Genomic DNA, 21,532 nt, shown 5'->3' with positions numbered 1-21,532 from the left:
CAATATCAAATCCATTTGCAGGGTTTCCTGTGCATGACTGTTAGTGATGTAGTTGCACAGTTTGACAACAGAGGGAAGAATTGCAGAGCAGCAACAGCCAGTTGTCCCCCACTGCTTTTTTTTAAATAGAGGCAGCTGGTTAATTTTGAGTATTTTTATTTCCCTTGTACTCTTACTTTTAAAAACTCTGTATTTTTTTTTCTTTCAATTTTCCAGTCTTGGAAGTAGATAAATTTCTGTACCTTCATTATACTTAAAATATGTATTTGTGTTCCCCAAATAAAAACTATTATCCCTGCTAAGAGCTTAAAATATATTTGATTTTTTTTCTCTAAACCTTTTTAGATACAAAATGAAGGTTCAAAAAAATTTATTTTTTGTTAGGCAAGGTCTTGTGTTTAATATTAATCATCAAGAAATATTACTTTGTTTAATTAGGGGTATATCATCTCCTTCAGCCTGCAAGCAGCCAACTTGAACTCCTTAATGAGTTAACTGATGTGTACTGTGAAGTAAATTAAAAATAGCCTTTTCCATTAAACTCAGTAATTAAATAGTCAGACTTTTGTGGTGGCATTCCTCCTTCTAGGTAGCTGGGATCAGTCCTGTAAAAACTTGGTTTAGTTCTTGGTTACCAGAAATCACAGAATCCATTCCTTGTTTTATTCTGAAGTGTTCTAAAAACACTTCCCTAAAAATGTTGTTTGGGTTCACTTTGCCAGGTGAAGGAATGAGATGCAAAGTCAGATGAGAGGTTTGTTCACACAAAACTGACAAGAAATTGTTTCTTAACTCAAGGTGTGCACTTAACTGCCATTTTATGAATCTGATTATTGTTCAAGGTGGTTTCTTTGATCTGGTAGAGCTCTCGTTGGGACTTGTAGCTGATAATGCTTCAAAATAACAATGATCTTGACAACCCAAACTGCTTTTTATGGCCTGGCATTATCCTCGGGGGAATTTCTGGGAAGGATATCACCTTTCATAAGGTTCCTGCCTGCTCAGTTTTCCAGGGGTTGAGGTCTCTGGCAGCACAACCTTGTGGTGCATCAGCCACTTGTCCCAGTTCTGGATCCTCAGTGAACAAGAGTGTTTTATTCTATCATAGAAATTTAATCCTAATGTATTATAATGATAATAATAATAGAACGTGTGCTATAAAGGTGTGTCTTGCAGGGATTGCTGTTTTCTCATTTTTTACCTTGGCCCCTTTTGGAGCCAGGGAATAGGATTGATTTGCCTCAGCCCCTGCACTGAACCATGGCAGTCCTGGGGGTAAATTGTAGGGGTTCCTACTTTTTAAAGCTAGTCTGTATTAGACTCAGTTTTTGTTAGACTGTTGCCTCACAAGTACCTGATATAAAATCCTGCCTTTGATTTAATATTTGTCATTAATTAGGGAGGTGACTTGCTCCTCTATTTACAGACTTCATCAGTGCAAGCTGTTCGTTAACTTATCATTCACTTAATATTCTTCATGTCAGTGATAAGCTAATGTTCAGTTCACAGATGTATTACGTTGCCTCCATATGGTGCTTTGTCTAATGAATTAATTACCTATTTTGGGGAAAAAAAAATCCTTGTGGAGATTTTTTTCCTCTTGGTGAAAAGTCACCCTAGAAATGGTGGAAGAGTTTTTCCATTGGTGTTTGTGTTCGAGCATATTTTAGTTGAAAACTTTGCAGTTGTTTTGCTAGGCTCTCATTTTAATTTTCACTACACTTGAGAAAAGTTTGCTTTAAAGTTGATATGTGGCAGTTTTTGAAGAGTTGTTTGAGTCAAATGGCCATATCCAGTCTACATCTCTGTTCCAGTAGCTGTGTATTTGCCACTTCTGGTGTGCAGGCTTTTAGCTGCTTTGAGAAGCTGGTTGGTTTTCTTTTTCCAAATTGTTAACAATTAGTTTAATAGTGCAGTATCTGTTTCTAATGCTTGCACAGTAAACATTTGCACATGCAAATAGAGTAGGTATGAATGTTTGGGGATTTGGCACTGTAGATATGTGGAATCACAGAAACTTCAATGCTTCCTTTGGAAGGACAAAAATAGAGGATCTAAAATCAGACTCAGGATTGCAGCCAGTGCTCACACATTGCGTGTCAGTAGCCTGTGAGTTTTGGCTTGCTCAAAATAATGTTAAAATAATTTCTTGACAAAGAAACTTTTTACTACTTGCATTATCATTTGACACAGAAAATGTCTCTGTGCTTTCTATTAAAAAAAAGTCTTCTTCTTTGATGAAGTGTGAATGTTTGAAACTTGAAAGTAACATTAAAGATGAAAATGTAAGATGTTTTTGCATTAATTCCTGAGGATTATAAATGTACAGTCTGCTTCATTCTGACAAAGTATCAATTATAAATCGAGTCTGTCAGAGTCTTTACACCTCCCTGTACCCCACAGAACCCACCTGTGGGAGGCTGCTGACCCTGGTGGTGGGCAGAGCTTGGCTGTGTCACCCTTACCCCTGTGGCACAGCACTTAATATCAAACTCTCCAAATAGCCATTCACCCAGAAACTGCTCACCTGCATGTAAACAGCAACAATGAAAGTAACTCGGAGTAGATCCTGGGTTTGGCTTAAACAGATTAAATGATTTCTTGTTACAGTTAGAATATATTAAAAATAATCACGGACCTGCACTTGACCTGCCCAAACAAAAGAGATCTTTTGGATAACGTTTAATGTTAAGGTAAAAATGAAGTCAAATAATGTAATTCTGCAGACTTAAAACATGTTTAATGTTGTGTATGTGAGGTGTTATCAGTAGCAGACACGTCTCAGGCTATCAGCACCAGCCATCCTTGGTGCGTGTCCGTGGAAAGGTGACAGGGCGAGAGCAGCAGCGCCATTTCCCCGAGGAGCTGTTCCTTTAACGCTCTGTCCCTCTCACCTGAGCCCGAGCAGTTACTGTAACGGGATTATGATCATGTGAGGGAAAACTGACAGGGCTGGAGGGAAGGGAGAGGCAGCGGTGAAAGCACATCCTGCCCCAGCCGTCACTCACTCACCGCCGCCTTAAAAATAAAAATCCAAATCCCCAGGGATTGTGGCTGTGCGTTGATATTTAGGAAAGCAAGATTGTTCTGAGACACAACTTGCTTCCCCTGCTGTGTGTGGTGCTGCCGGGCTGCCATGCTGCTGCCTTACACCTTTCTGGTTTCTTCCCTAGAATCCATCTACCGCCGGGGAGCCCGAAGATGGAGGAAGCTGTACCGAGTGAATGGGCATTTGTTTCAAGCCAAACGTTTTAACAGAGTGAGTACTGTTGCATGAAACGTTGGGGTTTGCTCATGTTCTGTGCTCATTGTTTGCCTCAGTCTGTGCTTTTTCTGTGTTGGAGTGTTGGAAAGAAAGGAAAAGCAGGATGCTTGTTGATGTGACATTTCGGTCTCTGCGGTGTTATTTGAGTCATAACGGGCAGGAAAAACTTGGCAGTGTTTGAATTTGAGTTAATACAGGATTGGTGGAAATTATTTATTTTTAAAGTCTCTAAAATACTGGATTTGTAACTGTTTAAGCTGATGCATCCTTGGAGTTACTTCTCCACTCATTCTGTGATTTTGGTTGCTTGTTAACAAAATCTTTTACCTTAAGAACACTTTGCCACCCGTAAAAGTTACAGCTGCTGATGTGAGCTTTAACTGTTTAGAATCTGGGGTACTACACAATCTAAGAATTTTAAGAAGATTTTTTTATTGAGCTAAAATACAGCTGCATTTTGAGAGCCTGATTTAATCCACATAAGCAAGTGAATGTGGCTTTAAGGCTGAGACACCTCCTTCACTTATCTCATTGTGCCTAAGCATTGCAGCATATATACAAATGTACTTGGGGGAATTCCACATAAAACTGTCTGTACTCAGAAGAGTTAACTCTTTCATTCAGCAGGGACATTTTTTCTAAAAATTGAAATAAGAGGTTTTTTTTCTAAAATTTCCCACCCCAAAAATGCACTAAAAGAAGGAAAAAGCCCTTAAAACTCAGCATTTGATCACTAAATATATTAAAAACATCATCTATATGAATTATCATGTGAATTTATATAACATGCTACAGGAATTCAATTTTTAAATTTATAGTATAAATGTATACTTTTTATGTTTATTTGCTACATAATAACAACATATTTCCTGTGAAACACTATGAATGAATACTGCCACATTAATAATCTATTATGTTATTGATAATAATGTTTTAATTGCGATGAGGTAAATAGTGAATATACATAGAGATTTTGATGCCTCATTAGGATGTCACAATCCTAAACAAGACTGCTTTTATACCTGCATACAAATGACATCATACAGAGCCAGAACACAAATCACATCCAGCTGAAGTTAGGAAGGAAGTTGACAAAATGGGACATTAAAATGGATAAATTAATGAGAAAATATGATCATGTCTGTATTACTAAATTCAATACCGAATTTTAGTGTTGATGGAGTTTTTAAGACTGGAGTATTGCCTTAAGAATTCATTCCTGTTTCAAAGTAACCTTTTGCAGCTTTCTCAGATCATTCAGATAAATGAACACTTGCAAAAATTTAAACTTTAATCTTATTGAGCATAACAGAAAGGTCATCTCTCTGATGTGGTTTTGACTGCATGTCTTATGGAGAGGTATGAAAGGGTTACCTGAATTTCTGATGAAATTTGGGATCTGCCCCTACTTCCAGGGCCTGACAGATTTTATTTAGTTTTAAGACTTCTACTGCAAAACCTATAAAAGTATCCTGAAGGAAGTCTGGTGGGCCAGAAATTTTGGAAGAGGTGGAAATAGATGTCCCAGGCTTCCTCTCATCAGGCAGTTTTTGGGTTGATTTTCTTACCTCTGGGCAGTGCAGTCTGAGTTTGTCCTGTTCGAGGCGGACTGGCTGCACAGACGAGGGGGATGGAATTAAGTCTTGTTTTCTACAACTACCAAAATACAACAAGAGCAGTATAAAAACCCTTGTCTGAAGAAATGCTCCAATCTTTGCTCATTAGTTTATAACTATTCTTGTACTACTAGCAGGGATTTTCAGGAGCTGAAGGGTTTTGTGTGTGTGACTCAGGGGTGTGAGCATCTGAGTGACTACAGAGTAACAGGCAGTGCCTGGGGACAACGAACTGCCCCGGTGGCTTTGGGACAGAGCTTTGGGACATCTGCCTGAGCTGGGGTGGGAGCAGCAGGGCTCCTGTGCAGCTGCAGGGTGATGGGCAATGCTGCAGGAATTACTGGAGAGCATTGACAGCCAGGGGATACCGAGTGAGCTTTATCTTGGCAGTGTGAGGAGGGATCACTGGGCCCAGGTGACTTTTTGGTGTGTAAGGATCTCAGAGTGTTGTTTGGCACTTTGGGTAGAGTGGATAAAGTGACCATGGCAACATACACTGGAACAATGATTTAAAAGCCTCTCCTGTTAAGCCAGCAGGATGTCTGGCTTCTTCATTTACCCTCATTTTGATTTAACTCACTTAACATGCTTTTTTGTTACAAATGTAAAAACACCAGATATTTTGGATGCACAGTGCAACACAGAAGCTTGATATCAGACATGATTAATGGGTTTTAATTATGCAAAGTTTCTACTACTGTTAAAATGTATAGGTGTAGATGCAGGATGCTTTTTATACATTGTCTGCTTAACATTTTGTGCCAGTGTTCTCCAACACAGTCAGTTTGGGTGCTTTTTATACATAATTGTGTAGTACAAACTCCTGGCAGTTTTGTTTGGGTGACCTCTGTCAAAACCTTAGATTCTAAATAGACTTAGTCTCTAAAAATGATTTGCTAATGTCACACTGTAATGTCTTCCATATGCTTGAGGTATTTGTTTTCCTAACATTCATTTAAAAATAACTGCATTTAGCTGAATTCTGGGTGTGAAGTGTAACAGTCAGCTATTATTGTAATTCTGGATATTCTAAAATTATTACTGAACATCTGTTAGGTGTCTGGGATGGGCTCTTGCTGCTGGAGAGCTGCTCACTTGCAGCAGGGATTGATCCTGGAACTGATAATGTGCATTGTGGCTTTGCAGAGAGCGTACTGTGGCCAGTGCAGTGAAAGGATATGGGGGCTCGCAAAGCAAGGCTACAAGTGTATCAACTGCAAGCTGTTGGTCCATAAACGTTGTCACATCCTTGTCCCACTGACCTGCAAAAGGCATATGGTGAGTGTGTGTTCTGGGGCTCAGGGGTGCCACTCTGGCGTGTTCAGATGTGCTGGTAGATGTGTCCTGAGTAATGAAATGTGGGCATGGCTGTGGGTTTGTAACACTTGGGAGTATTTGGGTTTCAGTTTCTGTGGAGGACAAGCCTTTGGTTGTGAGCAGAGAGAAAGTGAGAAATAAAGCTTATGGTGTGACTTCAATGTCCTCAGGCTTGAATTTGAGTCCTCCACTAGACACTGACAACCTCAGAAGTTATTCCTTTTAGCCTGTGGGAATGTTTTAAGAACTAAGGCACTGATATAATTTCTGCATTGCTCTTTTCAGAAAGGCTTATTGCTTTCCTGCCATCTCAGTTTCTCCAGTACTGTTCTCTTCCTCTCCATGACCCTCATTCTGGGGCCAATGCTGGTGTCTTTCTTAGGCTTTAAACATCAAACCATTTAAACATCTCTGTATCTGAATTTTAGCCCTTTCTTGTATTCATCCCCAGTATTTCACTGGTATCATGTTTTTGGCACCAAAACTTAAACCAGTATTTTTCTTTGCTGGTATTGTATGTGACTTGCCTTGACATTGCCAATTCTTTGCCAAGTAATTTCTGCATGCTGCTGTACTTCCTGGAATAGTCCTGCTTGTCTTGGGGATGAGCCCAGGGTCCAAATGCAATATAAGATATCTGTTATTGTGATCTTCACTAATTTATGCATAATGAACAACAATTCATGTTTTTTATTAAGCAGGAAAGGAATATGCCAGTGCTCTAAATGGGATGTGTAATATCATACTGAAGTGTTTACTTGGTTGTAGTTCCATGTGAAACACTCAGAGGTCTTTAGGTAGAATAAAAGTTTGAACTTTGCTGTAAAATATATCACTCTTACTTTTAGAATGCAGCCAAGCATTGGTTGTAGCTGCAGAGAATGGCTGATTTGGGTCTTGGCAGGCTGGTTTTATCATGTATCACAAAACATTAATATTTGGACACACAGTCTCCAAAATGCAGCGTTCATTGTGGAGGGTGTGAGGCTCTCATGGAGCTGCAGTTTGGGGCAGGGCACTCACAGGGGCTGCAGGCCCAGGGTGGGTTGTCTGTGTGACCTCTGTGTTTGGCAGGATTCGGTCATGCCTTCCCAGGAACCTCGCTTAGATGACAAAAACGATGAGGCCGATCTCCCTTCAGAAGACACTGATGGAAGTGAGTACTTTGTTACTTTAGAACCCCTCTTGCCTTAATTTTTTCCTCTTCCTGTTTATCAAAGTGGAAAAATACGGTCAACTTTCCAGTAAGATTTAAAGCAAACTGGCCATAAGCTACTAAATATCTTTCTGTTTATTGATTTTTAGAACTATTTCAATGAAGGCCTTTATAACCACACTGCTTTGATTTCTTTTCCAGTTCCCTACATTCCTTCAAACCGGAAACATGACACCATTAAAGATGACTCTGAGGTATGTTCTTAAAATATTTTTGCAATTCATATTTATGTACTCCAAATCACAGAATGAACTAGGTTGGAAAAGACCTTTGAAATCATCAAGTCCAACCTAATAATTCAACTTTTTATAAAATAGCTGATTAATTGGTCTGGACTTTCTCCTGCTCCTTCCGAAAGTCTGTTTTTTGGGTTTTTTTCTGAAAGTTGGTAATTTTTTTTAAAGCATTTTTATTGGATTTTTTTTTCTCACTTCCATTTGTTGGAATAACAGTGATTTAGCAGAGGGTTTGACTTTTATGGTCCTTACAACAAATGGTGGCTTTGCCATTGCCTTGTCTGCTGTCCCTAATGGATGCTCACCCTTTGTCACCCTCAGGCTATTGCTGTGGAGCTTGGTTCAGTCTGGTAATCCATTAACTACCCAGCTCTCTGAGAGGGTTCATAGAAATAATACCTGAGCATTTATAGACAGCTCTTGTGGAAGCACAAGTAGAATAACATACACTTAAACTCTTTTTTCAAGTCTTTTGTAGAAGATCTGACTTAATCTCTGCACATCAACAATGTTATTCCTTTAGAGCAGTCTGAAAAATCTGAATATGCTTCAGTTCTAAAGGACTTAAATACATTTCTTTGGAGAATGCTTCTGGCATGTTTAAAATAAATAGGATGCACTCTGCAGAGCACTGGCAGTTGGTCTGATGTTCCCCTCTGAGCAAGGCTGCACCTTGTTCCTTTGCCTCCACTACAATGCTTGTCACTACCATTCCTTTCACACTTGAGCACCTCCTGCTCCTGGGTGACTGCCTTATTTTCAGTCATGTATCTACAGATTTTTTATCTCAAATTCAGACATAGAAGGGTAAAGATTAAAAGCACATCAGAGAATTTTAACCACTCACTTCTGCTGTGTTCAATGCTCAGGTTTGTGTTGAAATTTGGTAGGTGCTGTTTGCTCAGCTGTCCTGAATTATGCTGCTCTGACTGTCCCACTCTGCCTTGAGCTGTACTAAAATAATTTAAGGTATCCTACAGAAAGGAGTTGGTGTTCTGTGAGCTTTGTCTAGAATCTTTAAGCTTAGAGCAATCTCTTCTAATAGCAGTCAATCCTAGATCAAGATTCTTTATATAAACACTTTCCACAGTTCTGCAGAATGCTGATCTGTCTGCAAGTACAGTAGTGTGAGGTCAGATAAAAATAGGCCACAGAAGTGTGTCAAAGCCTTGGATATATTGGTAAAACCTGAAAGTCCAAGTACCTGCTGCATTTGTCTAGTTCAGCTGCTCCATCTTCAGTCCCATGTTTTCACAGCCAATTCCAGCAAACAGCCAAGATGATAAAATTTCTCTTTTTAAAATAATGAATTTTAAAACAACACTCTTCACAGTGGAATATTTCCTGCAAATTCTCAGACTTGAGAAATTGAGATCTGCCTCTCTGTGTGTTCCTGGGAACCTGTTAGAAATCCTAATTTTCATTAAAATTATAGTGAGCTGAACACAGACAGTTGTTGCCTAAATTGAAACCAAGACAGGTATATTCATTAGCAAACTAGTGTTTCCTTATCTTATTTTTAGATAACCTTTATTCATGTGTGCTGTATCTGTCAGAACATGAACAATGCTCCTCACTTTGTACAAAGGATGCAATGTCGATGGCTTGAGGTTCAGGAATTTGGATAAACCTCATTTCTCAAGGCACTGCCTTCTGCTTTCCGGCAGGGAATATGAAAATGATTAGTTGAATGAACTACTGCCTTGAAAAAACCAGTAACTTTTAGTAAGAGCAAACCCAATGGAAACCAAACGTTTCTAAACAAATGTGTTCCAATCAACATCCAGCCCTGGGTGCCAGTGCCAAGCAAAGTCAGCAAATTCTGTCCAGTGCTAAAAGATCTCTCTGCTTTAATAATTACTTGCTAGGGAAATGTCTTCCATTTCTAGCATCTGTTTCTTTTAATACAGGATCTCAAACCAGTCATTGATGGAATGGATGGAATTAAGATTTCTCAGGGGCTGGGACTCCAGGACTTTGATTTAATCCGAGTTATCGGCCGTGGAAGTTATGCCAAAGTTCTTCTAGTTCGGTTAAAAAAGAATGATCAGATTTATGCTATGAAAGTAGTGAAAAAAGAACTGGTCCATGATGATGAGGTAAAAGTCTGTGTTAATTGCATTCTGTTGCATATTATAAAAACTTACTATGCTTTAACAAAAACCATTCAACTAAGCAAGAAGCTCATGTGTAAGACAACTCCTCTGGCAGAGAAGTTTTTCTGACTTTTGAGCTCATTTGTCATCAAATCTGCATGAAGCACCAGGATGAAACCTGAGAGAAATGTCCCTTATTTTAATAACAACCATTACTAATAGTCTTGGTAAAAATCATGTATTAAACATTCCAACCTGGATGTGCTAATCTGTAAGTGATGGGATAAATGGGGTGGAATTTGTGCACTTAATTTTGAAAGAAAGCAAATATGTTTTCCAAGGCCAAAAGCATTGTCTGTGTGTCAGAAAAGGAGCTGAAACTTTGTTCTTACACTCATGTTGGGAGAGCCTATGTGCAAGTGACTCAATATTTTGAAATATTTCTTGCATGAGTTCAAAATCCATGCTACTGCCATTTGAGATCCCTGTGTTTTTGTCTACCACAGAAATCTGCTGCATTTCTCCATTATTTTCGAAATCCTTTAGATTTTTTTAATACGAGATCTCAAATGCACAAATGTGGGGAGAAAATTGAAGACAAAAAAGGGAAACTTTTTTTTTTTTTCATCCTTTTCCTATAATACTCTTTTTTAAAAGTAGGGTGTTTGGGCAAAAACCATCAAAACACTATTTTAAGTGCTCTTTGTGTTGGTAATTTCAATCAGTTGCTCTGGCTGTCATCTTTGTCATGAATCCAGAGGCTGGGCTTAGTTCTCCTAAAATCCTTTGGCTTGCTCATTTATTTGATGTTTCTTTTTATGAACTAAGATGAGGCTGTTGTGTGGTTTATTTACTGTTTCCTTTTTAGCATGTGTTTTTCCAAGAAGGTGGGAGCCAAAGCCAAGTCCTGTTTAATGAGTTGTGCAGCTGTTTGAGAACCAGAGGTAGATGAGGAAAGGCTTTCTGGAATTGTGGCTTTCATAATTACATAGAAGATAGAACTAATTGGTTTTTCTTTTCTCTAAGATAGGCTGTATAATGAAATTCTGGGAATTGATTGGAAATTCACTGAATTCTGTGACTGTATGAGATATTGCAAGTAATGGAAATTTCACCTTAGAAGTGTTCCACAAAGAAAGAAAATCAATTACATAGCAAGTATCAGCATGTTTAAATTAGCTGATGCTTTCCAGGGTATGGTTGGTAGTGGAAAGGAGTGAGATGGAGGGAAATCAAATAGCTGGGCTTCTGTTCAGGTTTGCTAAGCTTGGTTTTGTTCAGTGGAGCACTGGTATAATCCTAATGCCAAGTACACAAGTGCATAATGAAGAGTTAATTTAAAGACTCTTAAAGAGAAGCTCGTTTAGTTAAACCAAGAAGTGGACATATTTAGTGCTTTGTTCAAAATTGCATTTTTGGCTCTGGTTTTTGGTCTGGACTCAGGTTTACCCTTCCAAGCTGATGTATCTTAGTGAGGGTCCACACACAAAACCTAACAGGTTTATTGAATTTGACAGTGACAGTTTGGTTTCCTTTGAGCCTTGAGTGTCAGAATCCATCCCTGATAGGAAGATCTGATTCCTCAGTTTCTGTATTTATTGTCTCCAGATTGGTCAGGAAGCTGGGAGTATCTGTGGTAAATGGGGAATTTTTAGAACAATTACAGTTGTGGTATATTGGCAGGGTCCCGTGTTTGCAGGGTGGCCCATGATCAGTGCATTGCATGGAGGGTGAATATCTGCTGCTAAACCCAGCTGTCTGTGGTGTTTAAATTGTGCATGGTCATATGAAGTAAAGCTTAAATGCTTTGTTATAACAGCTCTGAATTTTGCAGCACTGTGCCAGTATCATGCAAACTGTGGCAGGTTTTTATGATGTGGTTTTGCACTGGGTATTCAGCACTTCTCCCTGTTGAAGGATTAAAGGTATCTGTGATGCTTTTAATGATTTTGGCTGGGCAAACTAAGCAGGGTTTGGTAGTTTCATTGAACTAAATTTGAATTTCAGATGAGGAGATGAAGTTCAATTCACTTGAAGCTTTTAAAAGCTGGAGATTCACATTGCTTGTGTTGCTGGCATGAGCTGCTTCAGCAGCTTTGGGATCATTTATCTAAGAACTGAATTTATTTCCATGTAGCAGTGTGAGCAGTTTATCAAATACTGCAGATGTATGTTATTAACAACGGCTCAGATTTTGTGCAGGCCTTCCTTAAATGGTTAAATAACTTCTGAATATATAACTGAATTACAATGTTTCATAATTTCCTCCAGATTTTTGAGGGGTCTTTGCCTTTCTGAAGAACAATGTAACAATAACAGTGTGTGTGAGGCAGCACTGTGATATTCACAGGTGTTTGGGAATACCCACAGTGGTTATCCAGCAGGAGTTCTGATTGTTCAATTACTCTATTTCAGGATATTGATTGGGTACAGACAGAGAAACATGTGTTTGAACAGGCATCCAGTAACCCATTCCTAGTTGGTTTACATTCATGCTTTCAAACAACAAGTCGGTAAGAAAGATCTGAAATTCTTTTTTTTTTTCTTTTTTTTTTCTTTTTTTTTTTCTTTTTTTTTTTTTTCTTGAGAATCTTGGTCATTGTGCTGAACTGCTTCTCCTAAAGCAAATGTAACCACTGCCATCACACAGCCAGGAATTTTTGGAAGGAAGCATTAGCACTGTCAGGGGATTCACTGCTGCAGCAAAGTCAGTTCTAGGGGGTAGCTCAGGCAGGGGTGTGGAGGAAAGTGTGGAGTTCTGGGTCACACCTGAAGGGAGAGGGGGAATGAGGAAGAGGAGGAGCTGTCCTGCCTTCCTGAGCACAGCCCTGTGAAATGGGGAACACTGAGCTTCCCAACAGTTCACAGCACCTTCCACTGAGGAGGCAGGGCAGTTCTCAGCAGTTCACTAAAGAGCCTGAGAGTTGGGCTGTCCAGTAAGAACCTTTTAATGATAACATAACCCCCCACCTGCATAGTGGTATTGTTACCTGTGAGGCTTAAAAGCCTTTAGCACATATCAAAGCAGTGTGTGATTTTGAGAAAGTGCTTATTTAGCTCTTAACTACTTAGAAATACTAATTCTTTGTCCCTGTGTGCACAATCCAAACTGGATTATTTGCTGCTTATTTGCAATTGGAATATGAAGCAAACTAGAATGTTCATGTCCATGCCTGAGTGTGTTGCTGAGGAACTGGGATGTGATTTGGGATGTTTTTTGTTTTCACAGGCACCTGTTTAAAATGCCTTGTGCCATATGTGTTATAATCAGAAAATTGTCATTCTGTCCAACTTGCTTACAGTGTAGAGTGAAAAGTTTTAAAAAGCTTTTAAAGCATGGATTATCCAGTCATTTATCCATAAGAATAATCACCTGTTTGTTGCAATGTGTATTGTCAAGTTTTAAAATACAAAGCCATGCACTGTACCTTTTCTTCAGTCCCCAAACTTTCACCTCCCTAATGGTTAGAGCCAGAGGAGATAATTCCAGCAGGGAAAACAGAGATGAAGGAGGTAAAGGAGGAGCTGTATCAGTGTTCTGAAGATACATGGACCAAGGAGTGTTTGGAAACAGGGAGAAGGAAATAAAGAATGCTCTCCAAAGGTCACTGGGTCAGGATTTGACCAAAACAAACTTGTCAGAAAAAACAAATAACAACTGACAAACCATTGTGAAAGGCTCTTTAGTTAAACCAACATTCTCAAACACTTTTTTACCAAACACAAAGCAGAATTATACACCTGATATAAAAATTCAAGTGGTCAGGCAGGGCAAGGGATTGAGAAGGAGGTTTCTTGTTACTAATGAAACCAGAAAAAGGCAGAGTCAGCAGCAGGATCCTCTGCATTCCTCTTTGGCAGCTACACTGACAGTGCTGAGGAGCAGAAATAGGAAAAAAACCCATGCTGAACATAATCAAACCTTTCTGTATTCCTGATGTATCTTTATGAGTCCTGTCTTTCCAGCCCAGCTGCTTCTTGCAGTGAAACTCTCATTTTTTGTTGGTAACTTCAGCCATTTGCCATGGCTATAACCATAATGTCATGAATTCACAATTTGATTATAGCTGTAACGTTATAAAATCATAATTATGACCCCATTTACATCAGGCAGGAAAAGCACAAAACTGATTCAGAGTGAATAAATTCATCAACATCAGATTGTGTTAAGTGGCCCAAAGAAAATGAGTTGTAATAGAACAGGTTGTGACAAGGGTACTGATGGGGGGAAAGTTGCAAAAAATGTTCTTTCTCTTGAATATAGTTTTAACTAAGTTTTTAACAGCAATATGTACCTAAATGTGAGGCTAATTGGTGCTATATGTAGCTGTTCATTGTTTCAGGTACTGATGATGCTTGTTTCATTATTGTAATAAAATATATGCCTTGGACTTGCCCAGAATTGGCAGAGAAGTGTCTTCCAAGGGTGGCAACAACCTGAAACCTCCATCCTGCAAAACTGGTGGTATTTCAGTAAATCCTTCTAAAGCCAGCAAGGCCTGCCACTACTGACACACTTGAATATGACTTGACAAGGAACTTGAAATTACTATTCAGAACGTGCAATAAAACATTGGGGACTTCTAAATAGGATAGGAAAGCTGGAAGCAAAAAACCATCAGGAGTGCTGTAATAAAACACTCATGGCATTGTTATGTATTTTGTTTGTTGCTTATTTAATTTCAGTTTAGCATTTATCTTCTTGTGGGGAGGCCACTCAGAGTCCTGCCAGCTGGATTTTGTCCAGCAGATTTTCCTGGTTTAAGTTTTAACGCTTTATAAGTGTTTCAAATGAAGAATCCTTTTCCAAGGAACAAAAAAAATATCACCAACTAGAGTGATCTGAGAGACTGGAGCATGTGTTCTGCAAATGGAATATTTTCCAGTGTGTGGATGTGTGGAAAGGAGTTTTCAGCTCATGGAAAATGAGATGTATGAGGAAATGCTGCTCCCTGGGCCAGCCCAACCTTCCCCAGAAGCTCTCCCTCAGCATGTTCCTGTCCTGAGCTCTCTCTCTGACCTTGGCAGCATTGCCTGGATCATATTTTCCCAAGGATGAAAGCTTTCCTGCAGACTGTCATAGAAATCCTCTCTCTGCCCAATTCCACCTGGATCTCTGTCCCCTGCTGATTTTCCCCTAGTTTGGAGCAGCCTGTGTCAAACACTCACTCTCCAGAGGAAAGAATGAATCCAGAGCTTCCATCTGGTGCTTGTGTTGTGTACAGTGTCACACTTGTTTAATTCATGTAATTATAACTTACAATTAATTAATTTAATTAATTTACACAGATAATGGGGGTAGCATATAAACAAAGGGAGTGTTCCTACATAATATATATCAAATAAGTGCTTTTTTTTTCCCCTCTTGGGTAGCTTCTGTAACTATGAGAAATCTAGAAGTCTGAATCAAGAGTGGAAATGAAAATGGCTCAGATGGGAAGAACTAAAACAGCTTTTCTGGAGAGTTTCCTTGGAATGCATTAATTGTGTTCTGTAATTTCAGATTGTTCCTTGTCATAGAGTATGTGAATGGGGGAGACCTCATGTTCCATATGCAACGGCAGAGGAAACTTCCTGAGGAACATGCCAGGTATTTCCTGACACAGGGCACGTGTTTGCTTCTCTTCTGGTGCTTTAATGGACCAATTCTTAATTTAATTCTTAAATTTATAATGTCCTGCCTGAGGAGAAATGTAAATTTTTTTTTTTTTTTTGAAGGATATGAGTATTTTTAGGGAGCGAGCAGTTCAGTAGTAGCAGTTATTCCTATTTACTCCTCTTTATTGCTCCATATTTAGGTGATGCCTCTTTGATCTGTTGATAGAATATGTAACATTCTACCTAATTTGCTCTGATGTTGAAATAATACAGTGTTGGTGGGAGATTAAAAATTCAGTTTGCATGGCTCTGCACTACACAAAGGCTCACTGTCACTCTGAGTAAGAAGAAAATAAAGATCTTCCATCTTGCTATGTGGAATTTTCAGAAAAAAAATCTGTGGAGCAAAGAATAAATATTTTCTTAATTAGCAGAATGAAAAAAAAAAATCTCGTTTTTATTTAGGGAATGATCTTATAAGATGTCAGTATCCTTATCAATAAATATAGCTTGGGTTTTTAATGCTATTGATACATAAAAGTTGCCTGTAAAATGATGTTTAAGAATAGATATTTAAATTGCCCCAGCTTTTGTACCATCTTAATGCTAATATGAACTTTCTCCTTCTTAATTTCAGGTTTTATGCTGCTGAAATTTGTATTGCTCTAAACTTCCTACATGAAAGAGGCATCATCTACAGAGATTTAAAACTGGACAATGTTCTCTTAGATGCAGAGGGTCATATCAAATTAACAGATTATGGCATGTGCAAGGTAGGATTTTCCTGACCTTTCTTCTGCCACTCTTACAGAACACTAAGAAAATTCATCTTTATATTAACACTGGTATTCCTGAGCCCAGAATTTGATTATAGAATTAGAAGTTTATAATGAAAAAACTTTACTGTTGAATAGAACCACACTTGGAACAGAATGGTAATATAAGGGTTTTTTTTTTCTCCCAACATCTATTTGAAAAGTACTTCCAAATTGTTTAACTGATTTTTTTTAAATATATCTGTAATTAGTAAGCAAAATATTGTTACATACCTGTTGTAACTCAGTTTTAGTCCCCTTTGCTGAAGAGGAGCTGTGGAGTCCTAGGCCGTTTTGAGCACTCTGAGTATTTATTTTGTGAAAGTAAACTCTTTAAACTCCTTGAGTAACTTGGGGTTTTAAGTCTAATTAAAGGAAATACCCAGAAAAGGAGGTCAGCTTTTAATTTATGAAATGATTTCTGCATGTAGGAAGGTTTGGGCCCAGGTGACACTACAAGCACTTTCTGTGGGACACCAAATTACATTGCACCAGAGATCCTCAGAGGAGAAGAATATGGTAAGTCATGACTAAGCAACCTATAGTTACAATAAATATAGCTGTAGCTTGGTTCAAATACAATTAATTTTTTGACTTACACATTTCTGTGTTAATATGTAATATAATAATATATATAATAAAGCTTGAGAGCTTGCTGTACAATTTAATTTTTTTCCTGAAATAAAGAGGTTTTTTTCTCTTCCAATCACTCATTTCAACTTCTTTTAAATTGTACTTGGCCTGAAAAATATTTATTAAATGGTACGATAGGAAAACATTTTAACTGCAGCTTTGCTGCCTGCAGACACCTCTGAGTTCTCTTACGTTTGTCATCCCAGTTGAGAAAACTCAGGCTCATCCAGCGATGGTGTAAATCATGTCAATGATCTCAGTACTCAAACCAGGCCATCAATCTCAATTTGTGTGAGAGAGAAGATGAAAATGCAAGGAGTGGTGGCTGAGGGAGCTGTGTGTGCCCCTTGCAGGGTTCAGTGTGGACTGGTGGGCACTGGGGGTGCTGATGTTCGAGATGATGGCGGGGAGGTCCCCGTTCGACATCATCACTGACAATCCAGACATGAACACTGAAGATTACCTCTTCCAAGGTACAGCCTTTGGGTTTGGGTTGCTTGTTTTGGGGGGGGATACAATCAAAATGGGCAGTTAGCACAGCACAGTTGGGCTTTCCTTTCCCAGTGTTACCCCACAGCTGCTGGAGTTGGGTAGTGGTGAAGCTGCCAACTCCATAACAGACAAAATTCCTTTAAAGCAGTTCCTGCAGCTCTGTAACAGAATCTGTCATGCTCTTCTTGAAGGGCCTGATACAAAATCAATTTTTAAAATCACACTTTGCCATATTCTGAGGACTGACACTTTTATTTCCTGTTTACGTAACAAATAATAGCAAATGATAATGAAGGTCAAGTGTTCCTTAGAAAATCTTCCAATGTCAATAGAACAATGCTTTGAATTCCTGTAGCTCCTTTTTTTTGCATGATTTTAAATAATGATTTTATCTTCCATTTTCTAACTGGTACCATACTGGAATAGCAAGTGTTTGTATTGAAATCATGGTCAATGTCACAAACAAAAACCCGATAATGCTGTTTTTAACCTGTCACAGTTATTCTGGAGAAGCCAATCCGGATTCCAAGGTTTCTTTCTGTCAAGGCTTCCCACGTGTTAAAAGGATTTTTAAACAAGGTAAATAACATTCTCCTATTTTTAGCATCTGAAAGCTGGAAGTCAGAGCTTCCTGTTGAAAGTGATACAGTTAAGAAGTTAATCTGCTTACTGTTAAGAAAATCTATAAAACCTTGTATCCTCTATGTTAAAAACCCCACCTAGTTGGAAATTTATGGAGGGAATTCCACAGCATAGGCTTGATTTGCAACTAGGTGCAGGCTTTAAAAAAATAACTGTAGCTTTGTTTATAAACTCTTTTCTGTAATACTTAACACTCATTTAATTAAGCTGATTGAAATCTGAAGAACCATTATCATGAATGGAAAAAAAGGATATGAATTATACATTGCTAAATAAATCCCTTATTTTAAGAAATTGTAAAAGATAAGTTTCAAACAAAATTTTATTTAAAAAAAGAGATTAAATGTCCCTTGGTAGCCATAGTGTGTTTATCCCAGCAGAGTTTGCACAGTCATGGGAATGCTGGAGTAATCTCTGTGGGCTTTTGGCAAACGTGGGCTGTAAGAGGCTTGGAGTGTGTAATTCCAGTGTCTGTGTTTTCCACAGGATCCCAAAGAAAGGCTTGGCTGTCAGCCCCAGACGGGATTTGCTGATATCAAGTCTCACACGTTTTTCCGCAGCATAGACTGGGATCTGGTAAAAATCATTCCTTGTGCTTCTGGATGTTCCAAAGGAATAGTTCATTAATTTATTTATTGTGTGCATATCAACAACCCTGTTGCAAACAGGGAAGATGAATTCTAGAAATGTCAAAGTAGTGGTCATAATACATCCAAACCCAGCTGAATTTAGTGATTCTATGGCTCTTAAAATCAGTAGGATTATTCAGGTGGGTGTCAGGGTTTAGTGACCTGAGGAGTGAGCAGGGTCAGTCCCTTTTCTTAAGGATGTGGCAGTGGGATTATTTTTAAAGGGGCTCTGATTACAGTTTGCAGGTTTTTGTTAGCACTGCTGGGGTGAGGGGAGGGAGGTTTTTGGTTCATGGTGAAGATGTTGACTTGCATTTCAATGGGTTTGCATTGCATAAAATTGTATCAAAATTGGATTTTTAAATCTTCTGCTACTTGGTAATTACATTACCTTCTGTCTTCAGTGTGGAAAGCATCCCAGAAATGCCATAGTAACATTTATTGACACTTGAGCAATAAAGCTCTAAAGTCTGGAGCACTTCCCTATCAGCATTACATTTTTAATAGGTAGTTAACAATTGAAAAGTGTGTCTGTAGTATTTCCACAGTCTGGGAAGGCAGCAGGAAGAGGCAGCACTAACATGAAAGAGTTCAGATGAGAGAAAGCTGCACAGTTTCATTTTCCCTTTGAAGCTGCTGCTCTGAATTTCATTGTAACATTCTTCAGAGAACACACTCAGTGCAGAAAAAGGGGTGTTTTAAAAGGCCTGGTGTTTACAAAATTATCCCTGCAATGAGGGCTGTCTTTAATTTTGTCAGACAGCCCTTCCCTGGAGTTCTCCCTTCAGCCTGAGTGGGGTTTTGTGTTTGTTTGGGTTTTTTTTGCTATCTTGTGGTGCCCCAGTGCAGCTCACCTGGGGGTGTGGAGCAGAACATCATGTCCTGCAGTTTGTTCTGCTTTGCAGTTTTTTTGAGAGAGAGGGGAAAAGGAAACTGTTGGAGTTGTATTTTGTTTATTTGTAGGAAAAACTCTTCATCGAAATTGGTACTTCTTGGTCAACATTTATGCTGATTGAATTTTTATATTTTCTAAGATATTTTTATGGCTGAAAGCTTTAATATTAAATCCCTATTTTTTTAAAAAAAGGAAAATTTAGGTGATCTGTTTTGTGGTATCATTTAGGACATTATTGCTCAGGAGGATCAACATCAGATAAATTTGAAGTTAAATTTCTAATAAGTTTTGGCAAATGTATCCAGGAAAAAATGAGAAAATACTTGGAAAGCATTTTTAGTTATAAGAATCTCCTACTAACCACCTGCATTTCAAAGAAAACATTTGGACTTAAAAGCTTTTCCAAACCTTTTAAAGTTGGAACCTCAGGAAACGAGTCTAACATTGACTTAAAACTTGTTCTGTGTGAAGCTTGAGCTAAGTGGAAAAATAAATACAGGGAAAGTGAGCACACAGCCCAGGAACATTTTTGCTGGTGTTAGTCATCCAAAGTGTGTGGCACAGCCCAGAACACTTGAGATTGCTCACTCTGGTGTAGGATGGCTCAGCAGCATCCAGGGCAGTTCTTTTTTGGATTTTTTTTGGGATATTCAGTCTATTCTTATCTCAGGGCCTGTTTTATGGTGTTTAACCATTAGATGCTGGAGTAAGAACTACAAAGCCATAGCTCCTGTTTGCAGTGAGGTATTTTCTAGAGCTGCACCACGTATTTTTTCACTCATTTTCTCAAGTTAAAGGCTGCAAGTTCTCTCTGTGGCTGAATTAAGAGGGCTTTTATGCTTTACTGAGTATAACAAAGGAGGAAGTCTGATGTTTGACCCCCTGTGTAATGATGCCTGGCCATTGGATGTGAGTGTGTGGCACCAACTCCCAGGGACAGTCCTGCCACCCTACTTCAGTTTTTAAATATTCCTTTTGCTCATTCCTTCACGTTGCCATTCGTGTTTGGGAGGAGCCGATTATTTCTTTGATTTCATGGTGCTTTCCCAGACCTGATCATCGATGGGATGTTAATGCACCACTCTATTACAGTTTCACAATTTCGTCCTATTTCCATCTGTACTTCTGGTGCTCTTGTCTGAAACCTGAAATCCAAGGTTTTTTTGTGCTTTATTCCCTGTTTTGTTTGCTCTGTTCCAAGCATCATGAGACATCCTGGCCTTAAAATCAGGTTTTTTATCTGATGTTGGTAATACAAGTGATCCTTTTGGTCAGTGGTAACTACTACTCACTCTCATGACACTTACCTGTCCTGAGTTAGATTGTGGAGATTTGTAGCCTAGACAGTTTTTGAACTGAATATAAATGTTAGAATTAGAAAGTTGGTGTCTATGCTACTATAAATTGGACTATGTGACAGATTGCACACAAATGCAGGAAGAAAAGTAGGTCGATATCTCAGGAACAAAAGTAAATATATTGTGCTAACTGCTGTATTGCAGCACTGTGGGAATTTATCAATCTTGAGTCTAATCTACCAATTTAGAGAAAACTCAAAAGGCTGAATTATTTGTGGGTTTTTATTTTAAAATGCAGAGCAGTAACTCTTTTAATTGCGTCTGTTGCGTATTGGCGTCTGTTGCCTGGCTCGTAGGGTGTACTACTCGATATTTTGATGTTCCTTTCCAACAGCATTTACAGCAGTTGGATTTGAGTTTCCTGAGGGATGCTGTAAGTCTCCCACACTGTAATTTTTTTCCTTTCCCCCCATGTTTTGGGTAGCTGGAGAAGAAGCAGACGACGCCGCCGTTCCAGCCGCAGATCACGGACGATTACGGGTTGGATAACTTCGACACGCAGTTCACCAGCGAGCCCGTGCAGCTCACCCCAGATGATGAGTACGTGCTGCTTTGCCCCAGCCCAGCTCCATAGCTAGAAATTAATCCATAAATTATCTGAAAATCACTAAGAGACTATGTGATTGCCCTTAGAACGTAGTCATGTTACAGTAAATTTGAAATTCTTTGTGTCTTGCATAATTTATTATGTGATGACTGCCCAATGTTCTGGTAAACTAAACAC

General features: G+C 38.8%; 1 protein-coding gene across 2 annotated transcripts in view; it reads left to right on the top strand.

The window, feature by feature from the left end:
• Window positions 1-21,532, top strand: part of PRKCZ (protein kinase C zeta) — a 41,293-nt gene that overhangs the window by 16,503 nt on the left and 3,258 nt on the right. The window contains exons 1-14 of one of the 2 annotated variants that reach the window (XM_083876674.1): window positions 2,944-3,056; window positions 3,174-3,259; window positions 6,028-6,159; window positions 7,273-7,354; window positions 7,556-7,608; window positions 9,561-9,749; window positions 12,162-12,259; window positions 15,250-15,336; window positions 15,982-16,117; window positions 16,591-16,678; window positions 17,146-17,265; window positions 17,784-17,863; window positions 18,413-18,502; window positions 21,233-21,348. In XM_083876674.1, coding sequence (XP_083732800.1) covers window positions 6,157-6,159; window positions 7,273-7,354; window positions 7,556-7,608; window positions 9,561-9,749; window positions 12,162-12,259; window positions 15,250-15,336; window positions 15,982-16,117; window positions 16,591-16,678; window positions 17,146-17,265; window positions 17,784-17,863; window positions 18,413-18,502; window positions 21,233-21,348 — 1,142 coding nt within the window. In that variant the 5' untranslated portion in view covers window positions 2,944-3,056; window positions 3,174-3,259; window positions 6,028-6,156. Of the gene's footprint in view, window positions 1-2,943; window positions 3,057-3,173; window positions 3,260-6,027; window positions 6,160-7,272; window positions 7,355-7,555; window positions 7,609-9,560; window positions 9,750-12,161; window positions 12,260-15,249; window positions 15,337-15,981; window positions 16,118-16,590; window positions 16,679-17,145; window positions 17,266-17,783; window positions 17,864-18,412; window positions 18,503-21,232; window positions 21,349-21,532 lie in introns of those variants that run through there. The other variant, XM_083876673.1, reaches the window with a different exon arrangement.

This window comes from Zosterops lateralis, assembly GCF_965231275.1.
Source record: "Zosterops lateralis genome assembly, chromosome: 22".
In the NCBI taxonomy this organism is placed as follows: Eukaryota; Metazoa; Chordata; class Aves; order Passeriformes; family Zosteropidae; genus Zosterops; species Zosterops lateralis.
This window is presented reverse-complemented; position numbering and strand designations above follow the sequence as displayed.